Here is a 26145-nt window from a genome sequence, read left to right on the forward strand (position 1 = left end):
AGGAAGGCCTCGCCCTGCCTTACGCTCACCCATCCATCCATTCATGTACCCCCTGGGCCAGGCTCAAGGAGGAGAGGGGAGGAAGACAGATAGCCAACTCAGGCAGGCAAGCGTGGAAAGCAGGTGTGCAGCAGGCTAGACCAAGACTCAGAGGTGGCAGAACTCCCGGGAGTCCGGGGTGCAGAGCTGGAGTGTGGGGGGCACCGTGACGGGCTGAGGGGCTTGTCTAAGAGGCAGGGGCAGTGAGCTGGCACAGGGGCAGGAGCAGAGGCAGCACTGGTATTGGAAGAGCAGGCTCCCTTGTTCCAAGGCAGTTTGGCATTCAGCTGCCTCCCAGTGCCAAGTCGTAACGAGACTTGTGGAGGCACAGACCGATGCTTTTCCAGTGCTCCCTGTGTGCCCTGAGGCATTGACATGAGGTCTATCACCATGGCATCGAGGTGCTTAGACAACCTGCTACCCCCAGGAGCAGGGAATAGCGTGAAGCAGCCAATCTGCATCTCACTATGACATATGTGAGCATGTATCACTGTGATGGATCAACAGTCAATACCACTGGGGTCCCCGCCTGCCCCGTGTGCGGTAGGAAACGTCTCCTGTTCATATGTCTTCCTGCCCCAGTGGGCGGCCCCTGCTCTTGCCAGCCTCGCAGTGATCATGGCATTGGTGGAAACGTCTTTCGGCTTTCATTGTTCATGTTTGGAGCAGCCCAGGGAAAAGTGTGTGTGCAAAGAACTGAAATGGACTTCATGATGCCGTCACCAGGGGCTGCGGCCGGACACACCTGAGCAAGCAGCAGGGGAGTGGGACGCTCGGACATCACACCACGGGCAGTTCAAATGCCCACCCCATGGGCCTGCCCTGATCCTGGGCAAGTTGTTTTGCCTCCTGGAGCTGAGGTCTTCTCTTTTGTACAATTGGGATCATCATATTTATCTGGTGAGTGAAGGGACACCTGCAGAGAAGGGAGGTAAGCGCTCAGCACACGCTGAAACTCAGCCACCTTCCCACCTGCGTCCTCCACGTACCAGGTGCCTCCAGCTCCACCAGCCATCACCACACCCCAGCCCCTTTCCTCTGCCACTCCAGACATGTGGGCAGACATGTGGGTGCCAAGGGTGCCAAGGGTGAGAGGCTCCCAGTCTGCTGGGGAAGGGGGTCCCGGCAGCAAACAATTCCTGTCCCCAGCTGATGCTGCTAGAAGTGAGAGCAGGGGCTGTGACTTGCAGCCAATGGGGAAACAGTTCGAGGGTCTCACAGGTGGGAGGCTGAGTGAGCTAAGCTTTAGGGAAGCCACAGGGAGGAGCTGACGCTAGAGATGGACCAGGGAGGAGGCGTCCCCTGGGCCTCTGCAGGGGACCCACAGAGGTTCTCGCTGGGTGAATGATGGGCAGCCTGCCTTTCACCTGCCCTGGGTGTTTGGCCCTCTCTAGGGCTGGGAACATGAGGCTCCTGCCCTTCACCCCAGCCTCCCTACCGCCCCCCACCCAAAAACCTACTCTTTGGTAAACACATTATTAAGGGATTCTCGGAATAGTTTAGAGAAGTTTGTGTGAACATGCTTGTGGTCGTTTTAAAAGTGTTTCAGAAGTGAGAGGCTAAACCAAGGCCTGAAGTTCCTCGTGGAAATCCTGTGACCCCTCTGCATGGTTACCAGTGTCTGCTGGATGGGGTCCCCACTGGAAAGGGGCCGAGATGGGGTGAAGCCCACCAGGAGTTGGACTGGGGAGGCTTAGGTCCCCATCTCCAGCTCTTCTTCTGGCCGTGTGGCCTGGACCAGTCTCAGTGCTAGGTTCTTCATCTGGCGGCCACCCGGCCGGGCTGTTCCAGCCTTGCTTCTGAGCGGAAGGTCAGGGGCTGCCAGGGAGGAGCTTCGTGGGGAAAGCAAAGGGGAAGCTGTCAGCGCCCGCTGTCCCTCCTGTGAACTAAAGAGCTGCCGCGGACAAGGAGGCCCCCAGATGGAGAGCCAGCCTCCGAGGTGGCGGGCCCTGCCGGACCCCCCACGCCCTCCTGGGCCCCCTGCAGCCCCCCGGCTCCTCCTTGGCCTGCTGCTGCTGCTGCCCGGGACCCTACGACTGGCAGGTAGTGTCTGTCCTCCTCCTTCTCTCTACTCTCTCGCTCCAGAACATCAGAGCGGCTTTCATCCCGCCCGGCGCAGCTAATTCCCAGGGACCTGTCTCTGGGGATTTGCTGGTTGTCGTTTGAACGCTGCAGACTTCACAGGGGAAGCCTTCTGGGACCGAGAAGATGTTTAGCTAATACCTTGCCAAGGTGGCTTTTGAAGGGGAGAGGGACAGCGCTCTCCCCCTCGCTGCTGTGACAGCTTCCCCCCAGCAGTCTGGCCTCCTGGCCCTTAAACAAGGAGGGTGGGCACTGTATGGCTGGGGTTGGGGGCAGGGCAGTGGGGAGGGACAGCTCCCCACCTGAGGAACCTCATGTGGCTGCTGCGGTGGAGCCTGTGTTGAACCTGGCAAGTGGCGGGGCTACTCTCTGGGTTGTTGCTGGCATTGGCCAGGGAGAGGGGGATACCAGGGCCAACCACAGGGCGCTGTGCCCAGAGGCACAAAACTGTCAGTCACCAGAAAGGGTCGCACCTCCCAGTTCCTGAAATACAACCAGAGGCCAAGTGTTTTAGGATGCGAGTGTGTCTTTCCAGGCCAGCGGCGCTCCTTTCCTGGTCCCAGGCTCTCTCGAAAGCTGGGTGGCCAGGATCCGAGCCAGGCTGTGGGGTAGGTGGCCTCAGGGCCAGTTCATTAGGCCAGGGAAGGCCCAGGAGGGTCCCGTTCCAGGGCTGCCAGCACCAGGGCTCAGTGTTCTGCCAGATTCTCTCTGCTCCTCCTTGACCGGGCAGCAGCCAGCCCTCCCTCTGGCCAAAGGGTGGCCTCCACTGTGGAGACAGGGTGCCTTCCTTTCTATTCTCTTAGAGCTTATGAGGCTTCCAGGAGCTTCCCCCACCCTGTCCTGCTGCACCCCCTCTCAGTACCGCGAATTAGGCTTTATAGAGCCCTTAGCAGGGCACACTGGCCACCCTCACAGCACCCCTTGGGGTCCCTATTGTCCTTACCTGCACCATTTTAAGGACAGGGAAAAGGAGGCCCAGGGAAGCCAGTTCATTTGCTCAAGGCCTAGCCGGTAAGTAGAGGCCAGCCCCGAGCTGGGCCCCTCGGCCAGTGGGCTCAGAGGCTCCTCTTACTTGCAAAGAATGTTCTTCACCGAAACTTACCCTGGGGAGGCAAAGGCTGACCTGTGTGTACCTCCCCAGGCTGGAGCCCAGAGCCCTAGGACACCATCTCCTTTAATCCTATGCATGCCTCCCCCAACACCCCAGACAGTCGGTGCAAACACAGCCAGACCCCGGAAACGCAGCCCGTTAGTGTCAGTGTGTCTCAACTCGCAGTCATTTTTAACTTAATTTCCCCCCCGATTCCCATCCTTTCCCTTTGTGTGGGTCCTCCTCCCCAAAAGACACCCAGCCCACCCTGGTAACCAAGCAGTAAAAGAGGCTTTGCGGGGTGTTACTGAGGAAAAGCTCTTTTGTAACAACCTCAACTACAAACAAAAACAGATTCCCAGCTCCATCCCCTCCCACCCGGTGTTGCAACAAACATTACATAAAAGAGAAACTGCTCTTTCACAAGAGGTGAAAACACCCTTATGGTGTCCTAGAGTCTCTTGGAGCAGCAGACAGACCCCCACCCACGCTTTTTTTTTCTGAGGCAGAGTTTCACTCTTGTCACCCAGGCTGGAATGCAGTGGCGCCATCTTGGTTCACTGCAACCTCCCCCTCCTGGGTTCAAGCAATTCTGCTGCCTCAGCCTCCCAAGTAGCTGGGATTACAGGCACCCACCACCATGCCCAGCTAATTTTTGTGTTTTTAGTAGAGACAGGGTTTTGCCATGTTGGCCAGGCTGGTCTTGAACTCCTGACCTCAGGTGATCCATCTGCCTCAGCCTCCCAAATTGCTGGGATTATAGGTGTGAGCCACTGTGCCCGCCCTGTTTTTATTTTTTTGAGACAGGATCTCGCTCTGTCCACCAGGCTGGAGTGCAGTGGCACAATCTCAGCTCATTACAATCTCTGCCTCCCTCACTCAGATGATCCTCCCACCTCAGCCTCCCGAGTAACTGGAACCACAGGCATGTGCCACCACACCCAGCTATTTTTTAAATTGTTTTTAGAGATAGAGACTCACAGTGTTGCCCAGGCTGGTCTCAAATTCCTGACCTTAGGTGATCCACCTACTTTGGCCTCCCAAAGTGCCGGGATTACAGGCGTCAGCCACTGCGCCTGATCCCCAACCCGCTCTTTGTCCTACCCCGTGCATCTCCCTTCATCTGTCTGTCACTCCACGTCACACCCCTGCTTTCTGGTCTCAGAGCTTTGAGGGTTTGCTGGAAGGAATCTTGCCTTTCCCACATCTTCCAAACCTCCCGTGACCACAACCATCAGCCTTAACCATCAGCCTGGTGCAACCAGCTCTGCCACTTGTCAGTACCAACCCAGCTTGCATCCCTCAGCTGCATCCACAGGGGTGTCACTGAAGGCCAGCGTCCCTGATTCTACACCGTATCCCTGAACTTGCGATAGGGTGCTGGCTTAGGAGTACAGGCCAGGGGCATTTATCTTCAGTTTGAATGTTTTTTTTTTTTTGAGATGGAGTCTCGCTCTGTTGCCCAAGCTGGAGTGCTGTGGCACCATCTCGGCTCACTGCAACCTCCACTTCCCCAGGTTCAAGCGATTTTCCTGCCTCAGCCTCCCCAGTAGCTGGGATTGCAGGCACCCACCACCATGCCTGGCTAATTTCTGTATTCTTAGTAGAGTCAGGTTTTCACCGCATTGGCCAGGCTGGTCTTGAACTCCTGACCTCAGGTGATCCACCCACCTTGGCCTCCCAAAGTGCTGGGATTACAGGCGTGAGCCCCCATGCCTGGCCCAGTTTGAATTTGAGCTCTGCTACTTGCCCAGGCATCCTGGGCAGATTACTTCTATCGCTGTGCCTCAACTGTCTCCTCTGTTAAACGGATGTGATAACACTGCCCACCTCATAGCACATCCTGAGGACTGAGTGCCCAGCATGATGTCATTAGTGCTCAGTGAGAGTCAGCCGCCTGCCAGCCTTGCCAGAGCCATGGAAACTTGAGGTGCAGTTGCTGAGCCCACGGCCTCCAGCTCATCCTGGGTGCCCACTCCTGCTCCCAGCCATCCTCCTCCTCCCACTTGAGCCAGGACTTGTGCCTGCCCTCTGGCTTCTTGACCCCTCTGCAAAGCCTGCTTTTCTCAAAGGCAGCCACTGGTGGTCTCCCCAAGAGGGGAATTGTTGGGGGCTTGGCTTTTCCAGGAGCAGCTGCAACTCAGGTTCCATGGGCCTCAGTCCTCCCCAAGGACTTTGGGGCTGGACAGACCTGAGTTTCAGGCCTGCTGCCTTCTGGTGACCTCGGGCAATTACTTAAGCTCTCTGCACCTTAGTGTCTTCTGCAAATGTCAGTCCCCTCTCTCTTTGTGGCCTTTCCAGAACTCTGGGCTGTATTTATTTCTCAAATATCCATTGAGAAGGACCGATTCTAGGCACCAGAGGGACCCAGAGGTGAACAAGCCATAGGCCCCACTCTCAGCCTGGTGGGACCATGAGCCTCGGCGGGAGTTACCAGAAAGGTTTGTTCTGGATCCAGGTGGCGGGTGCCTGTAATCCCAGCTACTCAGGAGGCTGAGGCAGGAGAATTGCTTGAACCCGGGAGGCAGAGGTTGCGTTGAGCTGAGATCGTGCCACTGAGCTCCAACCTGGGTGACAGAGCAGGACTCTGTCTCAAAAAAGTAATAATAATAAAATAAAAGATGTTCAGGAGCGCCTGCCTGCTCCAGGCTGAGGCCTCCTGCCTCCCTTCCCGCCGCTCCGGACCTCTGTCAGGAGTAGCTTCTGTTTTTCATCTTTGTCTAATCCCAATAAAGGGCTTTCGAGGCACAGGCAGAGGCGGGCGGGGAGAGGCAGGGGAGTGCTGGAAAGGCTGCCCGGGGAGTGGGGACAGAGCGGGAGGTGGCTGAGGGAATGAGGGCTGAGAGCCTAAAAGGCAGGGCCAGGAGCGCCGGGAGAGGCTCAGCTTGACCACAGGGAAGTCTGACACAGCAGTGGGATGCAGACTGTGGTTGGGTGGATCACAAATGCCCCTCAGGTAGGGGTCCGGGCACACTCCCGGCGGGTCCTGTCTCACTGCTGTCTCCTCTGTCATCGTGAACTATCACACAGAAAAATGCAGTGTTGCGTGGTAAGCACTAGAAAACAAAGTCCTGTGTGACTCCCACCAGGTCAAGAAGGTCAAGAATGGGAACATCCCAGTGCCTCAGAGCCCCTTCTACTCTCCTCGTCCCACGAAAGGTACCGCCATCCCAGCTTGTCGGGGGATCACTTCCTGGCATGTCTTTGTAGTTTTATCATTACTACACATCCCTAAACCATATGGACTAGCTTCGCCTGTTTGTGAACTTTGTATAGTTGAAGGATACTGTGTGTCTTCTCCTGCGACCCGTTTCTTTCATTGAGCATTATGTTTTTTAAGGTAGATCCAGTCCACATTATGGCTGAAGTTCGTTTTTGTTGCTATAGATAGAGCAAGAGTTGAAACCACGGCCGGTGGGCTAAACCCAGCCCACTGCCTCTTGTATGGCCTGTGAGTTATGAATGGTTTTTATATTTTTAAGTGGTTGAAAAAATCAAAAGGGACTGTGCAGACTCATGTGGCTTCTAATCCTCGACTCCCAGCACGGGGCCGGCACCCAGCGGATGCTCAGGAAATGGTGACAATCAAGGATGAATTAAGCTCTGAGCAGGGTGGAGACGCGATACCACAGGAGGGGCGCCTGGGGGAGGAGATGGAAGGGCTGGGTAGTCGTCCTCTGCCCTCCCTCTGCCCTCTCTGAGCCCTGGCTCCTCTCCAGCATTGGTAGGGTAATGAGACCCCGTGTATAGTGAATGGTAGAGAGGACACAGGCATCCTGGGGAAATGTGGACCTCGAGGCAGGATCTGACCCTCTGCTTGCTCCTTGTGGATCTAAGCAAAGCCGCACCCTAGTGGGGACATGGGCAACAGGACCCAGATGGGGCTGAAGCCAGAGAAAGGGACAGGGTGAGCCTGGTGAGAGGGAGGGGAGGGATATGAACATGAAATTGGCAGGCGGGGCGCCTGGGCTCCCAGTGAGGTCTGAGCAGCCTGGATTTGGGTCCTGGGAGCCTTTGGCCAAGTCTCCGGAGCATGCTGAACCTCCACGAGCCCCACTGCCCGGGTGCTCAGCATCCTCCCAGACACAACAGGAAGGCACATCCAGCACCATGATGGCCTCAGGGCCTGGCACCTGGGACCTCTCAGGGAGGGTCTTTGAGGCTTTGGCCCTGGGGACAGGGCTCGAGGGCACAGCGAGAGAGGGGACTCAGTGCTCACCTTTGGTCATGGGTCGTGGGTGTCCTGCCCACTAGGCTCCTCTGGGCCCAGCCACCAGCCCTGCCTACTCCTCTGCACTCCGAGACTCAGGTCCTCACAGGCCAAGGGGTCACCATGGCCTCCCCAGTTCTCCCGCAGGCAGGGGTGATTCACTGTCCCTGGACACACTCAGGCCAGAGCCCTGATGGCGCCTTTGCCAAAACAGAGCTCCTGGAGGGCCAGGCCCCGCCCAAGCTGGTTCTCTGAGGCCGCGTCCAGCACACTAGGCCAGGCACAGAGGAGCGGCTGCAAAGTCTTGGCTGGGACTTGGACGCGCTTGGCTGCTGATGGTCTATTTGATGAGTGGTTGTACCTGGGGGCTTCATTCTAGGGCTTAGGGACTGTGCAGGGTGCCCAGAAGAGACAGAATGCTGACCCTGGCTGTTTCTGCTCCCCACGCACCCCACTGCAGGTGCTGAGGTGGAGGAAGGGCAGGGCCTGGGCCAGATCTGTGCTTGCTGCTAGTGGGCCAGGGGCCAGGGGTCCACAGAGCATAACTGCAAACAGCCCCGCTGCCATCAGCAGGCCTCTAACCCTGGTGCATTCAGATAAGACCCTCCTCGGCCCTGGGCCACCCCTTCTTCCTGGGCGCCCACTCCTTATGGCCATTCCTACCTTTGAGGCTGGCTGGAGGCAGAGGACTCCCTGTCCCCTGAAGAAGCCAGCCACAGCCACTCCCCTGAACCTTTGCTTCTACACTGCTCCCTGTGCCTGGGGGGTATCCTCTCATTTGCCCACCTGGTGACGTCCAAACTGTCTGTCAAGGTCAAACTCATAGTCTCTTCTGTAGTACCCCCTCTGGCCCCTTCCCCGCCCCGAACAAACCCAGTCCCCTTCCCTCTCCCCCAAGGTATTCACCTGTGGTCCCGGGCACACAGGCACTCAGAGACATGTAGGGCATGACTGAGCTCGCCTGAGGCACGTGAGGCTGTGGGCAGAGCCAAGGAACAAGCATCCAACTTTAAGAGGCAGGCTGTGTGAGAAAAGCCAGGGACAGTGCAGAGAGAGGATGCAGGCTCAGGAAGCCTGAGGGTGGAGGGGAAGAGGAGGGAAGGTCAAAGAGAGAGGGTCTGCAGGGTCATGGTCAAGGCCAGAAGCCTCAGGACCCTCCAGCATCTTTGCTAACCTCCTTGGTGGCAGCAGAGCCAGCCAGCTGAAAGCATCCCATAGCGGGCAGGAGGAGGCAGACAGGGAGGGAAGGAGGGAGCTGGCAGGTGGAGGAAGTGGAAGGGGAGGGAGGGGAGGACGGAGGCCTGGAGAGGTTGTGTGCCCGGAGGGTGAGGGATCTTATGGGAGGTAGAGATTTAAGAGAAATCAGGATAAAAGTGAGCTAGCCAAGTTGACCGGGGGAAGGAGTCAGTGTGCTGACAGCCAGAAGCATACATATTTTAAAAGGAGGCGGAGGGCGAGAGTGCAACAGATCCCACAGAAGGAATCACTAATACGAGGCAGGGTTTCAAAGACTGAGGGAGACTGGAATTCTAGTATTTCTCTTGTCCTTGTTGTAAAATACAAATATGGGCGGGCACGGTGGCTCACACCTATAATCCCAGCACTTTGGGAGGCCGAGGTGGGTGGATCACCTGAGGTCAGGAGTTCGAGACCAGCCTGGCCAAAATGGTGAAACCCCTTCTTTACCAAGAATACAAAAAATTAGCCAGGCATGATGGCATGCACCTGTAATCCCAGCTACCGGGGAGGCTGAGGCAGGAGAATTGTTTGAACCTCGGAGGTGGAGTTTGCTGTGAGCCGGGATTGCACCACTGTACTCCAGCCGGGGCGACAGAGCAAGACTCCATCTCAGAAAATAAATAAATAAGAAAGAAAGAAAGAAACATGATCATGGCACTTCCCAATTTAAAAGCCCTCAGAGGCTCCACTAGCTTTCCAGGGCAGTGTTCAAGCTGCTCCCTACCTCTGAGGCATCACCTTGTACCCTCCTCCCAGACACAAATCCTTCCTTCCAACTCCACCAAGGCACAGTGCCCATTTCAAGAATTTGAGAAGCTTCACCGGAGAACTTTCTTGCACTTAAAACCTCTCTCCACACCCCTCCCCCAATGTCTGCCTCCTGCTCTTCTCTGCTTTCCAAGTTCAGCTTTGTAAAGGGATGGGAAGAAAGATGGCAAGATTTTCACAGCTGTGAGGTCAGGTGGCAGAACCGTTCAGCTGAACAAGTTCAGCTTTCTTCTTGAGATTTTGCTGTCATTTCTAGAATTTCTTTTTTTGTTGTTTGTATTTTTTTTGTTTTTGTTTTTGTTTGTTTGTTTTTTGAGACGGAGTCTCGCTCTGTCTCTTAGGCTGGAGTGCAGTGGCCGGATCTCAGCTCACTGCAAGCTCTGCCTCCCGGGTTCACACCATTCTCCTGCCTCAGCCTCCCGAGCAGTTGGGACTACAGGCACACGCCTACTACAACCACGCCTGGCTAATTTTTTGTATTTTTAGTAGAGATGGAGTTTCACCGTGTTAGCCAGGATGGTCTCGATCTCCTGACCTTGTGATCCGCCCGTCTCGGCCTCCCAAAGTGCTGGGATTACAGGCTTGAGCCACCGCGCCCGGCGTTTGTTTGTTTTTAAGAGATGGGGTTCTAGCCAGTTCGGTGGCTCATACCTCTAATCCCAGCACTTTGAGAGGCCAAGGCAGATAGATCACTGCCTCAGAGATCAGGGGTTTGAGACCAGCCTGGCCAACATGGTGAAGTCCTGAGGTCAGGAGTTTGAGACCAGCCTGGCCAACATGGTGAAACCCTGCCTCTACTAAAAATACAAAAACTAGCTGGGTGTGGTGGCACACGCCTATAATCCCAGCAACTCAGGAGGCTGAGGCAGGAGAATCACTTGAACCTGGGAGTCAGAGATTGCAGTGAGCTGAGATCATGCCACTGCATTCCAGCCTGGGCAAAAAGGCGAGACTCCATCTCAAAAAAAAAAAAAAAAGAAAGAAAAGAGGGATGGATTTCACACTGTCACCCAGGCTGGACCAAGGTGGTGTGCAGTCATGGCTCACTGCAGCCCCAAACTCCTAGGCTCAAGTGATCCTCCCACCTCAACTTCCAGAGTAACTGGAACTGCAGGCGCTGCCACCTTGCCCAGCTAATTTTATTTATTTATTTCAGAAACGGGGTCTTGCTATGTCACCCCGGCTGGCCTTGAATTCCTGAGCTCAAGTAATCCTCCCACCTTGGCCTCCCAAAGTGCTGGGCATTTCTAGAATTTCTACAGTGAACATGGTTTCACTTTGTTACTGGGAGGTGGCAGGGGTACCTAAAGAATTCTGATTTAAAAAACAAATAATGACGCACACTCCAAGAGTTGCCTTCCCAGGAATGCTTTGCCCCTCCCAGGCTGAGCTGGGGCTCCCTCTCTGGACTCCCGCAGCCCAGGGTCTTTCCTTTCTCCCACCTCTTTCTGTCTCCATCTGTCAGCTCCTTCCTGGTGGCAGGCCCTGGCCCTCCTTGTTGAGACTTTGGGTGAACACACAGTCCCTGCTGAAGGAGGCACTCTGGGGGATCTGTTCCCCTCACTTCATTTCCTTTTTTTTTTTTTTTTTGAGGGAGTCTTGTTCTATCGTCTAGCCTGGAGTGCAGTGGCGCGATCTTGGCTCACTGCAATCTCTGCCTCGTGGTTCAAGTGATTCTCATGCCTCAGTCTCCCAAGTAGCTAGGATTACAGGCACCCACCAATACGCCTAGCTAATTTTTGTATTTTTAGTAGAGACGGGGTTTCACCATCTTGGCCACACTGGTCTCGAACTCCTGATCTCGTGATCCACCCACCTCAGCCTTCCAAAGTGCTAGGATTACAGGTGTGAGCCACCGCAGCTGGCCTGTTCCCCTCACTTCATATTGCCCACTCCAATTGAGAGACAAGAAGCAGACCCCAACCTCACCCTTTTGGCCCTATTGCCACCTTCCACACCATCCTGATGCCCCTTTGAGGGTAAAGAGGTGGCTGTAAAAAGAGAGGCTGAGTCCCCTGATGACCGAGACCGCGCTCAAATGAGCTCCAAAGTTGGAGCGACTTGACCTTCTTTTTTGTTTGTTTTTGTTTTGAGACAGAGTCTTGCTCTGTCACCCAGGCTGCAGTGCAGTGGCACGGTCTCAGCTCACCCTCCACCTCCTGAGTTCGAGCGATTCTCCTGCCCAGCCTCCCAAGTAGCTGGGGCTACAGGCGCCCACCACCACGCCCGGCTGATTTTTGTATTTTTAGTAGAGACGGGGTTTCGCCATGTTGGCCAGGCTGGTCTCGAACTACTGACCTCAGATGATGTGCCCGCCTCAGCTTCCCAAAGTGCTGGGATTACAGGCTTGAGCACCTGCGCCTGGCCTTGACTTTCAAAACAGGCAAAAAGGAGGCAACTGCTATAAAGACACTAATTGACCCTTGTGAGGCTTATTCCCGATTCAAACCTTGGACGTTCTGCACTTGGTTTGTGTCCCCAAGCGGCCACCATACACCCTGGTTCAGGGGTCTAGAGGCATGAAAATGAGCCGTGGACGGGCTGTGGAAATGGCCACGTCTTGATGCCTCTTTGTAATTTGGAGGTGTTGAAAGATGTGACAGTCTGTCCGATGGCGCCATTCCAAAGGCAACGGTGCTAAAAGCTCCGAAATAGTCTCTGTTCAAAGGTTGCCTTCCAAGGCCTGCGAAATGCCCCTCCCTCACCAGCCCCTTGGCCACACGCCTTTGCATTTGATGCCTGTGTCCTGCCCGCCCGCTCATCTGTGGCATCCTGGGATTCGTGCTCAGGCACATGGCTGGGGCTCTGTGATAAAACCAACAGCCCCGATCGCAGCCTTTCAGATGGGCCTTTAAAAAGGCACAGCTCTGAGAGATGCTAGAATTAAATTGGAGGGCAAACCCCATGCCTAAAATAAAGACCGTGGGAACTGCTTTCTTCTGTAGCTGGGGAATCAAAGTGTTTTCCTTTAAAATCGACCTAACTCGGGATGGATACCTTTGATCAGCGTTGTCTGGGCCCTCACGCCCTTGGCTGACAACGCGTGCTTGATGCCATAGAAGGGATTGAGTTCCGTGCAGCGGGGAGCCGGGACCAAAGCCCTGGCCCATGACTTGGTGGTGAGAGGAGCCTCAGCAGCTGGAGCAGAGTGTGAGGGATGGGGGAGATTGTGGGTGGCAGATTCTGGGGGTGAGATGAAGCCATGGAAGCATTTTCTTCTTTTCATCTCTTTTTCTTTCTTTTTCTTTTTCCTTTTTTTTTTTTTTTTTTTTTTTGAGACACAGTTTCACTCTTGTTGCCCAGGCTGGAGTGCAATGGTACGATCTCAGCTCATCGCAACCTCCGCCTCCCAGGTTCACACGATTCTCCTGCCTCAGCCTTCCAAGTAGCTGGGATTACAGGTGCCCACCACCACGCCTGGCTAATTTTTGTATTTTTAGTAGAGACGGGGTTTCGCCATGTTGGCCAGGCTGGTCTCGAACTCCTGACCTTAGGAGATCCACCCGCCTCACCCTCCCAAAGTGCTGGGATTACAGGCGTGAGCCACTGCACCTGGCCCATGGGAGCATTTTCAATAAGAGCATACCATGTTTTCCACAGTGCATTCCTTTCCCAAAACGTCCACCCCTGCTGCGGAACAGGGATGCCATCTGGCCCTTTGCAGCACTGGCCTTGTCACAGGGCCAGCCTGTAGAGGGCTTGTGGGTCACTTCTGTTTTGGGAGCCACAGGCTCTGCTTGAGCTGAGGTGACAATAACAGTCCCCCAGTGCTGCAGGGCCATTTCTGACTACCATTGTCCCCAGGCCCCTACATGTTGCTGGCCCTGTCTACCTATTAGATGACCCAAATTTAAGGAAACAGCCTCTGAATTTTTGACTCCCTTTAAAGAAGCATATTTCTTTCCTTTGAGAATGTTTTCTCTTGCTTCCTTTAAAGGGTTTGTTTGTTTGTGACGGAGTCTCGCTCTGTCACACAGGCTGGAGTGCAGTGGCTTGATCTCAGCTCACTGCAACCTCTGTCTTCCGGGTTCAAGCGATTCTCTTGCCTCAGCCTCCTGAGTACCTGGGATCACAGGCGCCTGCCACCACACCTGGCTAATTTTTGTATTTTTAGTAGAGACAGTGTTTCACCATGTTGGCCAGGCTGGTTTTGAACTCCTGACCTCTGGTGATCCACCTGCCTTGGCCTTTCAAAGTGCTGGGATTATAGGCGTGACCCACTGCACCTGGCCTGTTTGCTTTTTGAGACAGGGTCTCTCTCTGTCACTCAGGCTGGAGTGCAGTGGCATGATCATAACTCATTGCAGCTTCGAACTCCCAGGCTCAAGTGATCCTCCTGCCTCAGCCTCCTGAGTAGCTAGGACTACAGGCATGCCATCATGCCTGGCTAATTTGTTTATTTATTTAGTAGAGATGGGGTCTTGCTATATTTCCCAGGCTGGTCTTAGTCCTGAGCTCAAGAGATCACCCAAGGTCAGGAGTTCGAGACTAGCCTGGCCAACATGGTGAAACCCCACCTCTACTAAAATTACAAAATTAGCCAGGCGAGGTGGCGCATGCCTGTAATCCTGGCTACACAATCCTAGATTGTGCCATTGCACTCCAGCCTGGGCAACAAGAGCAAAATTCCACCTCAAAAAAAAAAAAAGACTGGGGTTACAGACTCAAAGGGACCCAGTTTAAAATCCCATGTCTACCACCACTATTTGGGCAAACCTCTTCCTTTTTCTGAGCCTCAGTTTTGTCATCTGCAAAAGGCGACACCAAACCCAGGAGACATTGGCTCTTCTGATCACGTGGCTTCACAGTGATGCCTGAGAGTCTGTGCTAGGCGGGGCAGCCAGACACACAGGAGTGGCTCAGGGAGGAAGTGAGCATGTCCTGGAGACAGGAGAGGGAGGAATGGGTAGGACATTCCACGCAGCCTGAACAGCACGGGTGAAGGCGCCAGAGTGTGGCAGGTTGACGTCTACGCGGGAGTGGGCGAGTGAGGGCCAGAGAGCAGCTGAACAGGGCCGTGCAGGTCCCGGGAGGCAAGAACTGGATCCACCAGGCCAGGGACTTTCCATTTTTTTTTTTAGCAGTGGCCCAAAGTTAAGAGATGCGTGTTTTAGCGTGACCCTATCTGAACCCAATTGTATGAATATAACTGAAACCAGAAGGTCACAAACGGTGCCCTTACTACGCATGAAATGCTTCGTGTTCTATTTTTTTTTAATTGCTTGTCTTGACCCTGTAAATTGATTTCAGACTCCTTCCTGGGTCTCCTCCAGCAGGGAGCCCCTGCTGGTTCAGGCAGGGTAGGAGCAGAATGAGTTTCTGGATCGCTGGGGGCTCAGAGCCACAGAGACAGCCCTGGTTGGGTAGGAGAGGTGACTGGATGGGAGCTGTTGAGGTGGAAGGATGGGGGCGTTGTGCTGGTGGTGGGCAGGTCTGATCCTGAACATCAGTGATCCACAGGAAAGCTGCTAGGCGGGCACACAAACGCATGGGGGCACACCCCACCAGGGACTCACTCAGCATGGGGTCCCTGCGCCAGGTGCAGGAGGATAGCAACTCCACCCAGCTCTCAAACCCCAAGTTCGAGCAGCCACAGATTCATAAGAAGAACCGGAAAAGGAAGGACTCAGGCACCTGCGGGTGGTTGACAAACTCTTTCCCAACAAGGGGGGAGAAGAGCAGCTGGAGGCTGAAGGCAGAGGGTTGTTCGTGCCCCCAGCCCTGCACACAGGGGCCTTCAGCCAGGCCAGGTCAGCGCCCAGGACAGGGATGGTGCCCAAGTCTGGGTCAGAGACAGGCCCTTGGAGGTCCTCCTGTGCCTGGACCATCAGGGCCTATGTGCCCTGTGCTGAGGGCGTGTCATTTAACCAGGCAGAAGGGTAGGGCTGGCATTGCCTTTTTTTTCTTTTTTTTAAACAGAGATAGCTCTTGTCACCCACGTTGGAGTGCCGCAGCGCGATCTCGGCTCACTGCAACCTCTGCCTCTGAGGTTCAAGCAATTCTCCTGCCTCACTCTCCCAAGTATCTGAGACTAAGGCCTGTGCCACTGCACTCGGGTAATTTTTTGTATTTTTAGTAGAGATGGGGTTTTACCATGTTGGCCAAGCTGGTCTTGAACTTCTGACCTCATGTGATCCGCCTGCCTCGGCCTCCCAAAGTGCTGGGGTTAATAGGCATGAGCCGCCACACCCGGCGGGGATTTGCCTTTGTAGATCCCCAAGGAGGACTCCCTGCCTCATTCTTGTCCCCTGGGGAAAGGCAGCCTGGCCCTTGGCAAGTAGCTGGATCCCAGGTCCCAATTAATCCCACCACAACCCCTTAAGGTTGGCATTGTTGCTCTCCCTGTGTTGTGGGGAGACGCGGAGGTCACAGAAGTAAAGCCACCTTCCCAAGTTGCACAGCCTTGAAGTGGCAGAGCCAGGAGCCACATCCAGGCCTGTTGCCTCCAGAACCTGGGCTTTTCCCAAACGCCCCCGCTCTTCGCCCCTATTTCTGGCCAGGCCCAAGGCTTCCTCACAGTGTGGGAGGGACTTCCCTGGAGCTGCAGAGAAGCGAGGGATGGAGGGTGTGTCACCCCCGAAAACACAGTCTCCTATAAAGTGGGGTGGGCAGACTGAGCAGGGATCCGTGGCGCTGCCCAGATGAGATGTCTGTGCTTGCAGTTGTGTGGGGGTGGGGAGGCACAGGAGAGGAGCTGAAGACTCAAAACAAACAGCCAAGCCCAGGGGCGGGGCCCTCCCAGACACAACCTGTGGCAACCCTGCCTCCGATAGCCTTGCTGCCCTCCTGCTTGACCCCTCCTCCCCCATGGTCCTCAGTATGGGTGCCCTCTCCCCTCTCCCTGCACCATCCTGTCCACATTCACCAGGCTCAAGACGCTCCTGTTCAGAAAACTAAAACTCCCCCTGGCCCAAACCCTCCGTGCCCCTGCAGACTTCCCTCCTGGCAGGGCAGGCCAGGTGCAGAGTTCAGGTCCTCACCCGCCCCTCCTTGCCGTCTGCCCCGACTCTGCCCTCCCTGAGCCTCAGGGGTGCTCCTTGCAGCTACCGGGTGAATCTCAAATCCTCCTAAATTCTCTAAATGGAAGAGATCAAATCCATTCCCTGCACAGAAAACACCTGGGGCTCCTTCAGACGTTTCCTCCCTGCGCCCCAGGACCTGTTCCAGCTCTGCCTGCCCCAGATCCCATGGGACCTGGAGAATGACCAGAAAAGCAGCTGGGAGCGGCTCCTGGGCCCTCTAGACCCCTTGGTGTCGGGGGATTTCTCCCGGCAAAACTCAGCTCCTCTGGTCACTCTAAGTCAGAGTTCTATGGTCACCGAAAGCCACAAATGCGTCCCAGTTCTTCACATCTCTAACCCTGTGTAACAGACAAAACTTCAAACTCTAAGGCTGAAGTGGTTCCCCAGGCCACCTGGTGCCTGTGTGAGGGTGAGGGGCGAGGTCCCTCTTCTCTTTCCCACCCAGACCCCCTCCTCGTCTGTCCCCACCAGTCAACCTGGGTGGAGGCAGAAAAGACCTGCCTTGTCAGGTGCAGGGGAGGCTGGCCCTGGGCTCTGGGTGCTTGCAGTGTTGGCGTGGAGTCCCTTGAGGCCCCCACAGAAGTAGGGGAGTGCTAAGTGGAATTCTGTGACTCTCACTCCTCAGCCCCTAGGAGTCTGGTATCCACCCTGGTCTTCCTCGCCAGGCCGTGGGCCCCTCTAGGCAGCTGCATGAGCCGGTCTAGGAGGACACTCAGCCAGCTCACTGCCCCGACCCATGTTATCCCATGGGGATACACTGCCTTTGCCAGCAAAGGGACAAACCATGATGCAGGCACACCATGCCCTGGCATGAGATAGACAGCGGCCTAGTGCCCTCACTCAGGGGATACTGCTCCAGCTCAGCCAGGGTGGTCCTGCTAAAGCCCCTCTCAGCCTAGGGTGAGAAGCAGGCACCCCCAGGGCAGGCCGGATGCCCTGCAGCTCTTCCCAGCCCCCTCTACACCCACCCTCTCTGACCCCTGTGGTCTCCATGTGATCTTGGAGCCAAGTGGCCCCTTGTTGGCCATCTGGTGGTGAAAATTCGTGACGCCCACCAGGGTTCTGCCAAACCTGTTAGTGTCTGATGACTACTGTGCCCAGTGCCACCATGAGCACCCCCTGCCATATCTGATGGCAGCTTCCCAGCCCGGGTGCTGGCTCTTCTTCCTCAACACAGCCAGACCACCTGGGGTCCAAAGCCTGGCCCCACCACTCATGAGCTCTGTGGCTTTGGGCCTCTAAGGTCCTCTGGTTCTTTGGTTTTGGTTTTGAGATGGGGTTTCACTATGTTCTCAGGCTGGTCTCAAACTCCTGGGCTCAAGCGATCCTCCTGCTTCAACTTCCTGAGTAGCTGGAACTACAGGTGTGCGCCACCACTCCCAGCTAGACCTGCTACAGAACGCGGTTGCAGTAGTTGCCTCATAGGATTGTCGTGGTGTTTAATTGACATAGGACCTGTGTCACACCAAGCCAGGTTACGATTTCTGTACTTTATCTTTTCCTTCTGTCTGTGGGCTCCTGCTTCCGGGTCATGAACGCCCTCTAGACTCCCAGGCCACCAACCCCTCACCCCACCCCCATCCCAGGCAAACTCAATGCTCCCCATACCAGCCCTTCTGCCCCAGGCTCCTTCAGCTCCTTCCCTGTTGGACTGGGGATGTTGCCAGGACAGGAGTCCCTCCTGGTCTGGGGCAGGGCCTGTGACCTAACCAGTACCCCTTCAATGTTTGTGGGAGGCACAAAAAGATGACAGCTGAAAAGAATTTGTGGACTTGGAACTGACCGTGAAACCTATCAGCACTGTGCCTTCACAGGGGACCGCTTCTAGTCGGCAGCCAGCTAGGGCCTGGATCTCTACCGCCTGCACCCGTGAAGGGGCCTTTGGGAGGCACAGGTCCAGGAGATGGGGTGGGAGCTGGGCAGTTGCAGGGATCCGGCTCTCGGGTGCTGATGCCCCATTGAAAGGAAGGTACAGGGGAGGTGGTGAGCTGTATCCGCAGGTCAGAACCGGAGGCCTTGGCTGCCACTGCAGACCTCCTCTCCTCCCCCGGGTTTTTTGACCTGATGTCTCCAGACTGGCTGTTGTTATTGGCTGAGCTCGTCAGAGATGGCTTCCTCTCTTTACTTTTGGAGACAGCAGTTTCATCAGAGGTCTGAGGTTCTTGCTTCAAAGCCTCTCCTCGCTGTGGCAGACCTGAGTCAGAGCCATGCATTGTCATGAGCCTAACCCAGTGACCTTAAAGAAACGAATCCCAGAAGAACATAGAACAATGGATGTCTGTTTTTATAGATTTCCCTGGAATTGTAGAGATCGGCTTAATTGCAGTAGCAGAGTTCATCATTTTCTAGGATACCTCAGACAGGGAGAATTTTTAAAGAGAGTTGGTCTGAAGTCTTCCTGCCCAGGACAAACAGGAGGGTTTCGTGGTGCTGACAGTGTATGTGTCCTCCCCCTGGAGTGGCCTCTTAGATGCACTGTGAGGAGGAGCAGGAGGCCCCGGGTGAGCAGATGGAGGTCACAGGTCGAGGGGGGCCACAGGGTAGGTGCACAGAGCGGGCAGTGGCCCGTGAGTGCTGTGCGGGACTGCTGGGCAGGGTCAGTGGTGATGTCAGAGCGGGCAGTGGCCTGTGAGTGCTGTGCGGGACTGCTGGGCAGGGTCAGTGGTGATGTCAGAGCGGGCAGTGGCCTGTGAGTGCTGTGCGGGACTGCTGGGCAGGGTCAGTGGTGATGTCAGAGCGGGCAGTGGCCTGTGAGTGCTGTGCGGGACTGCTGGGCAGGGTCAGTGGTGATGTCAGAGCGGGCAGTGGCCTGTGAGTGCTGTGCGGGACTGCTGGGCAGGGTCAGTGGTGATGTCAGAGCGGGCAGTGGCCTGTGAGTGCTGTGCGGGACTGCTGGGCAGGGTCAGTGGTGATGTCATTTGTGGTTCACCCTACCCCTCTTGTCTCTAAAAAATTTTTTTTTTAATCAAAAAAATATTGATGCCCAGGCTGGCCTTGGTCTCCTGGCCTCAAGAGGTCCTTCTGCTTTGGTTCCTGAGTAACTGGGATTACAGGCATGTGCCACCATCCCCAGCCCACCTGGGACCCTGGGGGACAATGTAATGGCCCCCACCTCTATACGTCTACCCCCTGCCACATCTCGGATAATTCCCTGCCCTGAAGCAAGGCTCTTAGTTTTTTGACGAAACTAATGTAATGTTATCATTAAACAGCAGCAATCCTGCAGTAGAGTCCAGAGTTACAAAGCCCAGGGTAAAATCCCTCCCGCTCCATCCACCAGAGGGAAGCCCTGGAGGGGGCCTGGGTACCAGCTCCCTGGAATGACATTTCACAAGTGAGCCTGTTACATCAATTACAAGTCGAACCCACTGTGACTGCCAGACATGTGAGTCGATTTCCTGGAACTGTCAGTGACTTTAGTTCTTTGAGGGAGGGAGTGTCTCTTTTTTTAATTTTTTTAATTTTTTATTTTTGAGATGGAGTCTTGCTCTGTCACTCAGGCTGGAGTGCAGTGGCACAATCTTGGCTCACTGCAACCTCCACCTGCCAGGTTCAAGCGATTTTCCTGCCTCAGCCTCCCAAGTAACTGGGATTACAGGTGCCCACCACTACACCTGGCTAGTTTTTGTATTTTTAGTAGAGACGGGGTTTCGCCACATTGGCCAAGCTGGTCTCAAACTCCTGACCTCAAGAGATCTGCCCACCTTGGCTTCCCAAAGTGCTGGGATTACGGGCATGAGCCACCAGGCCTGGCCAAATTTTTGTTGTTGTTGTTGTTGTTGTTGTTATACAAATGAGGGCTTTCTGTGTTGTCCAGGCTGGTCTCGAGTGCCTGGCCTTGTCTCCTTATGCAACAGGACAACAGGCCTGAGCCACCGCAGCTCTCGATTTTTTTTTTTTTTTTTTTTTTTTTTTTTTTTTTTTTTTTTGTATTTTTAGGTGAGACGGGGTTTCGCCATGTTAGCCAGGCTGGTCTCGAACTCCTGGCCTCAAGCAATCCACCCACCTCGGACTCTCAAAGTGCTGGGATTACAGGCATGAGCCACCCCGCCCAGCCTGGGGGTGTCTCTTTAGTGGCTCAACAGGAAGCTCAAAATATCAGCGCAGTCGGAGTTTTGAGGGATTAACTGAAGCTCAGGGCCAACTCCATCTCTGTTCCCGCATCTTCCAGAAGGCTGGCCTCCCTTTGGGACCCCCTTCCCAGAGCTGTGGCTCGCAGCTGAACTGAACAGACCTGGGAAGAGATCAGCCTGGCCTCACTCCAGCTCCACACCACAGGCGGAGTCCACGCCTCACTTTCCCCAACAAAATAAATCTTGCGGCTCCTCTGAGCCTCTCAAACACACGATCTTCTCCCGATTAACAACCCGGCCTGCATGTTCTTGGCTGCTGGCTGCCGACCTCAATTTAGAACTGTCTGCTGCTCAGCTGCTGGAGAAGGAGGGGCCTGGAGAACCCAGGAGCGCTAAAACCCAGGGGCCTACGCAGCTGAAGTCTGGGGCAGGGGATGGCTGCTGCCCCCAGCCCAGGATCCAAACAGCATCTCAGACGCCTGCAGCAGGGGTTAGACGCCCCCCAGGCAGGGCTGCTGCTTTGGGCATTTTCAAACTGTTTTCTGAGGTGCCTCTGATGAGTGGGGGGAGGGGTGGCTCCTGCAAAATTGGCTTTGTCATAGTCATTGACATCATGATCACAGCCGAAATGGCCCCACGTGGAGCACCTCTGTGTTGTTGGAAAAACCGCTCTCAGGATGTTGCCTGTTATACTGTATAAAAAGCTGACAAATCCTCTCCGAACCCAGAGTCCAGGAGAGGTTTGTGTCTCCCACCGCCTGCTTGCCTCCTTACTTTGGCACAGGGAGAACTGTGGGCAGACCTGCCTCCCTCTCTGTCTACCACCAGGAAACGCTTGGGTTTCTTTATTTTGTTTTCCTGCCTCCTTCTTTATTTCTCATCCATCACCAGCTTTCTCTCTTCTCAGGCCTGTGCTTTGATCCCAGGTGGCCTCTTGACATTTGGGAAGAAGAGGGGTTGGGAGTGCAGGCTCTGGTGTCCCCCAGCCCTGGATGGGATTGTAAGCTCTACTCTGTACCTGCTGAGGGATCCAGAGCTAAGTGCTTCAACTCCCTGACCCTCAGACTCTTCCTCTTTATAAAACAGGGGCTCTCACTTTGCCTTGGGCTGTATTAGGAGAGGTAGAGTGGTGTGTGTAATATGCTTGGCACAACTCCGGCACGCAGCAAGTGCAGGAGAGGCAGGGGCTGTACCTGCAGAGGTAAGTGCACAGGAGGCACGAGACTTGTCTTTTTTTTTTTTTTTTTTTTTTTTTAGACAGACTCTTGCTCTTGTTGCCCAGGCTGGAGTGCAGTGGCACGATCTCTGCTCACTGTAACCTCGGCCTCCCAGGTTCAAGCAATTATCCTGCCTCAGTCTTCCGAGTAGCTGGGATTACAGGCATATACTACCACGCCCGGCTAATCTTTGTGTTTTTATTTATTTTTTTTATTTTTATTTTATTTTTATTTTTATTTTTTTTTGAGACGGAGTCTCGCTCTGTCGCCCAGGCTGGAGTGCAGTGGCCAGATCTCAGCTCACTGCAAGCTCCGTCTCCTGGGTTTACGCCATTCTCCTGCCTCAGCCTCCTGAATAGCTGGAACTACAGGCGCCCGCCACCTCGCCGGGCTAGTTTTTTGTATTTTTTTAGTAGAGACGGGGTTTCACCGTGTTAGCCAGGATGGTCTCGATCTCCTGACCTCGTGATCTGCCCGCCTCGGCCTCCCAGAGTGCTGGGATTACAGGCTTGAGCCACCGCACCCGGCCATCTTTGTGTTTTTAATAGAGACGGGTTTTGCCATGTTGGCCAGGCTGATCTCGAACTCCTGACCTCAGGTGATCAGCCCACCCCAGCCTCCCAAAGTTTTGGGATTATGGGCGTAAAAAAATTAGCCCGGCTAATTTTTGTATTTTTAGTAGAGATGGGGTTCACCATGTTGGCCAGGCTAGTCTGGAACTCCTGACCTCAGGGAATCCTCCTGCCTTGGCCTCCCAAAGTGTTGGAATTACAGGCGTGAGCCACCCACTTAATAGGCAAGTGGGTGGGACTGGGGCAGCCTCAAGTGACCTGTCGCTCTCTCCCTTTGCTTCCCCTCCAGGAGGACAGTCAGTAACCCACACCGGCCTGCCCATCATGGCCTCCCTGGCCAACACAGCTGTCTCCTTCAGCTGCAGGATCACCTACCCATACACCCCCCAATTCAAGATTTTCACAGTCAGCTACTTTCATGAAGATCTCCAGGGACAGAGGAGCCCTGAGAAGCCGACCATTTGCCACCCTGTACTGGGCACAGAGAACCAGACCCGCACCCTGGACTGCCAGGTCATCCTTGTGCTGCCGGGCGCGTCGGCCACTGGCACCTACTACTGCTCTGTCCGCTGGCCACACGCCACGGTGAGCGGCAGTGGCACCTTCATCCTGGTCAGAGGTGAGGCTTCCTGTGGCTCTTCTGGGGCAAAAGACCTGGAGGTTTCAACTGGCAGTTTGGGACTCTAGATCGGAAATAGAGAATGGGGCCAGGTGCGGTGGCTCACACCTGTAATCCCAGCACTTTGGGAGGCCGAGGCAGGTGGACCACCTGAAGTCAGGAGTTTGAGACCAGCCTGGCCAACATGGTGAAACCCCGTCTCTACTAAAAACACAAAAATTAACTGGGTGTGGTGGCGGGCGCCTGTAATCCCAGCTACTCAGGAGGCTGAGGCATGAGAATCGCTTGAACCTGGCATGGGAAGTTGCAGTGAGCCTAGATTGCACCATTTCACTCCAGCCTGGGTGACAAGAGCAAAACTCTGTCTCAAAAAAAAAAAAAAAAAGGAAATAGAGAATAGTTTGCCTTGTCTGCCAGCATTGGCAAAGCAGGCAGAGCCACTTCAGGGAGCTCTGGCCTGTGGCTGTGCCAGGGCTCCACCTGGGTGTGGAAAGGGCAGGGTCTGGCATGCACATCTGCCCCTAAACGCCGCCGGCAGGTGACCTGAAAGAGATCACTTGGACCCTTGGTCTCAGTGTGCCATGGGCATCATGGTGGGGGAACTTCTGCAGAACTCAGTATGTGCATGTATGTATTTGTGGGGGCCTCGTGTATGTGAGCACTTGGCTAATGTATAATACACCTTTCCAGGGACAGATTTTTAGTTTTCATCACATTCTGTTTTTTTTTTTTTTTTTTGAGACGGAGTTGCCCAGGCTGGAGTGCAGTGGTGCAATCTTGGCTCACTGCAATCTCTGCCTCCTGGGTTCGAGCGATTCTCATGCCTCGGCCTCCCAAGTACCTGGGATTACAGGTGTGCACCACCATACCCAGCTAATTTTTGTGTTTTTAGTAGAGACAGGGTTTCGCCATGTTGGCCAGGCTGGTCTCGAACTCCTAACCTCAAGTGATCCGCCCGCCTTGGCCTCCAAAAGTGTTGGAATTACAGGCGTGAGCCACCACACCCAGCCAGTTTTCATCACATTCTCAAAGGAGTGATGATCCCAAAAGTTTTGAGTGAGCCCGTCACCAAAGCCCTGATTCTCTGACCTACCTCTGCGATCCCCTAGAAGGAGCTGGGGGCTTCGGAATTCTATAGACCTGGGTTTGAACCTCTGTCCTGCTGCTTGCCCAGTGTGATCTTGGGCCTGGTCTTCATGATGATCCTCTGCCTTCCAAGGACTTGGATGAGGTTGAAGGAGATGGTGCCCATATGGGCTGGTGGCTGACGATAGGCAGTGTTGGCGAAATCATGCTCATGTGCCTGGCACGTGGTTGGCACTCCGTGTGTTTTTGCCAGCCAGATGGATGGATGGATGGGGTGAGGGGAAGGAGAAATGAATGCCAGCAGGAGGGACCGGGGGACGGCTTGGTGGTGGGGGAGGTCTGGGCCTCACCTAGCCTGGGTGCGGCCCCCTGTCAGTCCCAGTATAAACCCGCCTCCTTCAGCCCTAGCCACATCCACCCATATTATCACCACCTCCCACAGGGAAAACAAGAGGCCCTGAGAAGAGAGAAATCTCGCTCAGGACCCTAAAAGCAGCCTGCAGGGGAACCAGGTCACTGGGGCAGGGGCACCAGAAGAGCAAATGTGGTGGTTCCTGTCCTTACAGAGAATCAAGGCAGTGAACATGAAAAGGAGTGAGGGTGACAATGAAGTCCTGAGGCCTGGCTCCCAGGGGGCCTAGTGGGGTGTGGAGTGTGTCGGCGGGGGAGCGTTGAAAACAGGGTCCTGAGTGAGGGAGAACATCATGTGTGTGTGCCCTGCTTTCTCCTGGGTCACTGACCCCTCTGCTCCCTTGCCCTTTCTCCTAGACGTAGGGTACCAAGAGCCCCCGCAGAGCCCCCGGAAGCTCCTGCTCTTTGGCTTCACCGGCCTCCTGAGTGTCCTGAGTGTTGTGGGCACGGCCCTGCTACTCTGGAAGAAGGTACGGGATCAATGCTCACAGCCATGCAGCCCCTCCACCTGACACACCACGGACTGGGGGTGCTTCCCGGGGGCAGGCAGGCTGCCTGTCTGCCCTATGCAGGGCGTTTGGTGGGCCCTGGTGAGGGCACATCCACATCTGTAACAGGTGGCCCTCCTGGCCCCTTGCACTGGGGCTGGGGGCACCCCTCCTGTGCCGTTCCCTGTGCTGCCGCAGGGCGCCTTTTGATCTTGTTGCAAGAAACCAGGGCTCTGCAGGCTTTCCCAGGTCCTAGGTCCCTCTGATAACTTGGGAAAGGCCGCAGGCCCTCCTGCCTACCATTTCTAGCTCGGCAGATTAGGGAATCCCTGCTTAGGTTTTCTTGATCCCAGCAAGCTGGAAGCGATGAAGGGGCTACCAGTAGCCACTCGCACAGGTGCTCTCCCTCTCGCCCTCCCACACGCCCTCCCACATGCCCTCCAGCTATCCCCCACCGGCCTCCTGCACACCCTCCCGCACACCCTCCCACTCACCCTCCCTCACACCCTCCCACATGCCCTCCCACATGCCCTCCCACATGCCCTCCAGCTATCCCCCGCCGGCCTCCTGCACACCCTCCCGCACACCCTCCAGCAACCCTCCCACACACCCTCCTGCACACCCTCCCACTCACCCTCCCTCACACCCTCCCACACGCCCTCCCACATGCCCTCCCACATGCCCTCCAGCTATCCCCCGCCGGCCTCCTGCACACCCTCCAGCAACCCTCCCACACACCCTCCCACACACCCTCCTGCACACCCTCCCACTCACCCTCCACCATAGTTCCATGAGGAGGTTTTTTCCCATTTCACAGCTCTGGAAGGTCAGGCTCAGAGACGTTGTGATTTGCCCAGGGTCGAATAGTTAAGTGTACAGCAGTCAGGGCTAGAGTGCAGGATGGGGCAGCTTGGTCCGTCTCCTCACCTGGACAGCTCCTGCTCACACTGTGGGTGGCACCTGCCTGGGGAGAGAGCCTCTCTGCTGGGGATCCCCTCATGCTCATCATCGCCCAGCCCTATGGATTCCTGTTCGATGCCGGCCCACCCTCCCTGCCTGGCAGCAAGTGCCAGGAGGCCAGAGGCCGAGGCAGTCTTGTTCAGGGGCTCCATGCCCAGCACATGGCGGTGCTCAGGCAGCCTGCTGAGTGAAAGGATGCAGTGTCCAGCGGGTACCAGGTTCTCCCAGGCTCAGGGTGCAAAGGTGATGGGTTAGGGCTCCTCAGAGGC

The 26145-nt window shown here is 55.3% G+C and overlaps 1 protein-coding gene and 1 long non-coding RNA gene across 9 annotated transcripts in view; both read left to right on the plus strand.

Annotated features, from left to right (window-relative positions):
* Positions 1–1920: 1920 nt before the first annotated feature.
* Positions 1921–26145, plus strand: part of NFAM1 (NFAT activating protein with ITAM motif 1) — a 51881-nt gene continuing 27656 nt past the window's right edge. For 4 of the 8 annotated variants that reach the window (XR_013398966.1, XR_013398965.1, XM_001107378.5 and 1 more), the window contains exons 1-3: positions 1921–2082; positions 22602–22931; positions 24786–24898. Coding sequence is in view for 6 of the 8 variants with exons in the window: in XM_001107378.5 (XP_001107378.1) it covers positions 1959–2082; positions 22602–22931; positions 24786–24898 (567 nt within the window). In the remaining 2 variants the exon portion in view is untranslated. Of the gene's footprint in view, positions 2083–15347; positions 15485–17746; positions 17925–22601; positions 22932–24785; positions 24899–26145 lie in introns of all 8 variants that reach the window. The other 4 variants (XM_077949537.1, XM_077949538.1, XM_015150496.3 and 1 more) reach the window with 4 other exon arrangements.
* LOC144331670 (uncharacterized) lies at positions 9700–12370 on the plus strand. The gene is made up of 2 exons (XR_013399013.1): positions 9700–10183; positions 11707–12370. It is a non-coding gene; the product is annotated as an uncharacterized LOC144331670 (long non-coding RNA).

This window comes from Macaca mulatta, chromosome 10 (assembly GCF_049350105.2).
Source record: "Macaca mulatta isolate MMU2019108-1 chromosome 10, T2T-MMU8v2.0, whole genome shotgun sequence".
Taxonomy (NCBI): domain Eukaryota; kingdom Metazoa; phylum Chordata; class Mammalia; order Primates; family Cercopithecidae; genus Macaca; species Macaca mulatta.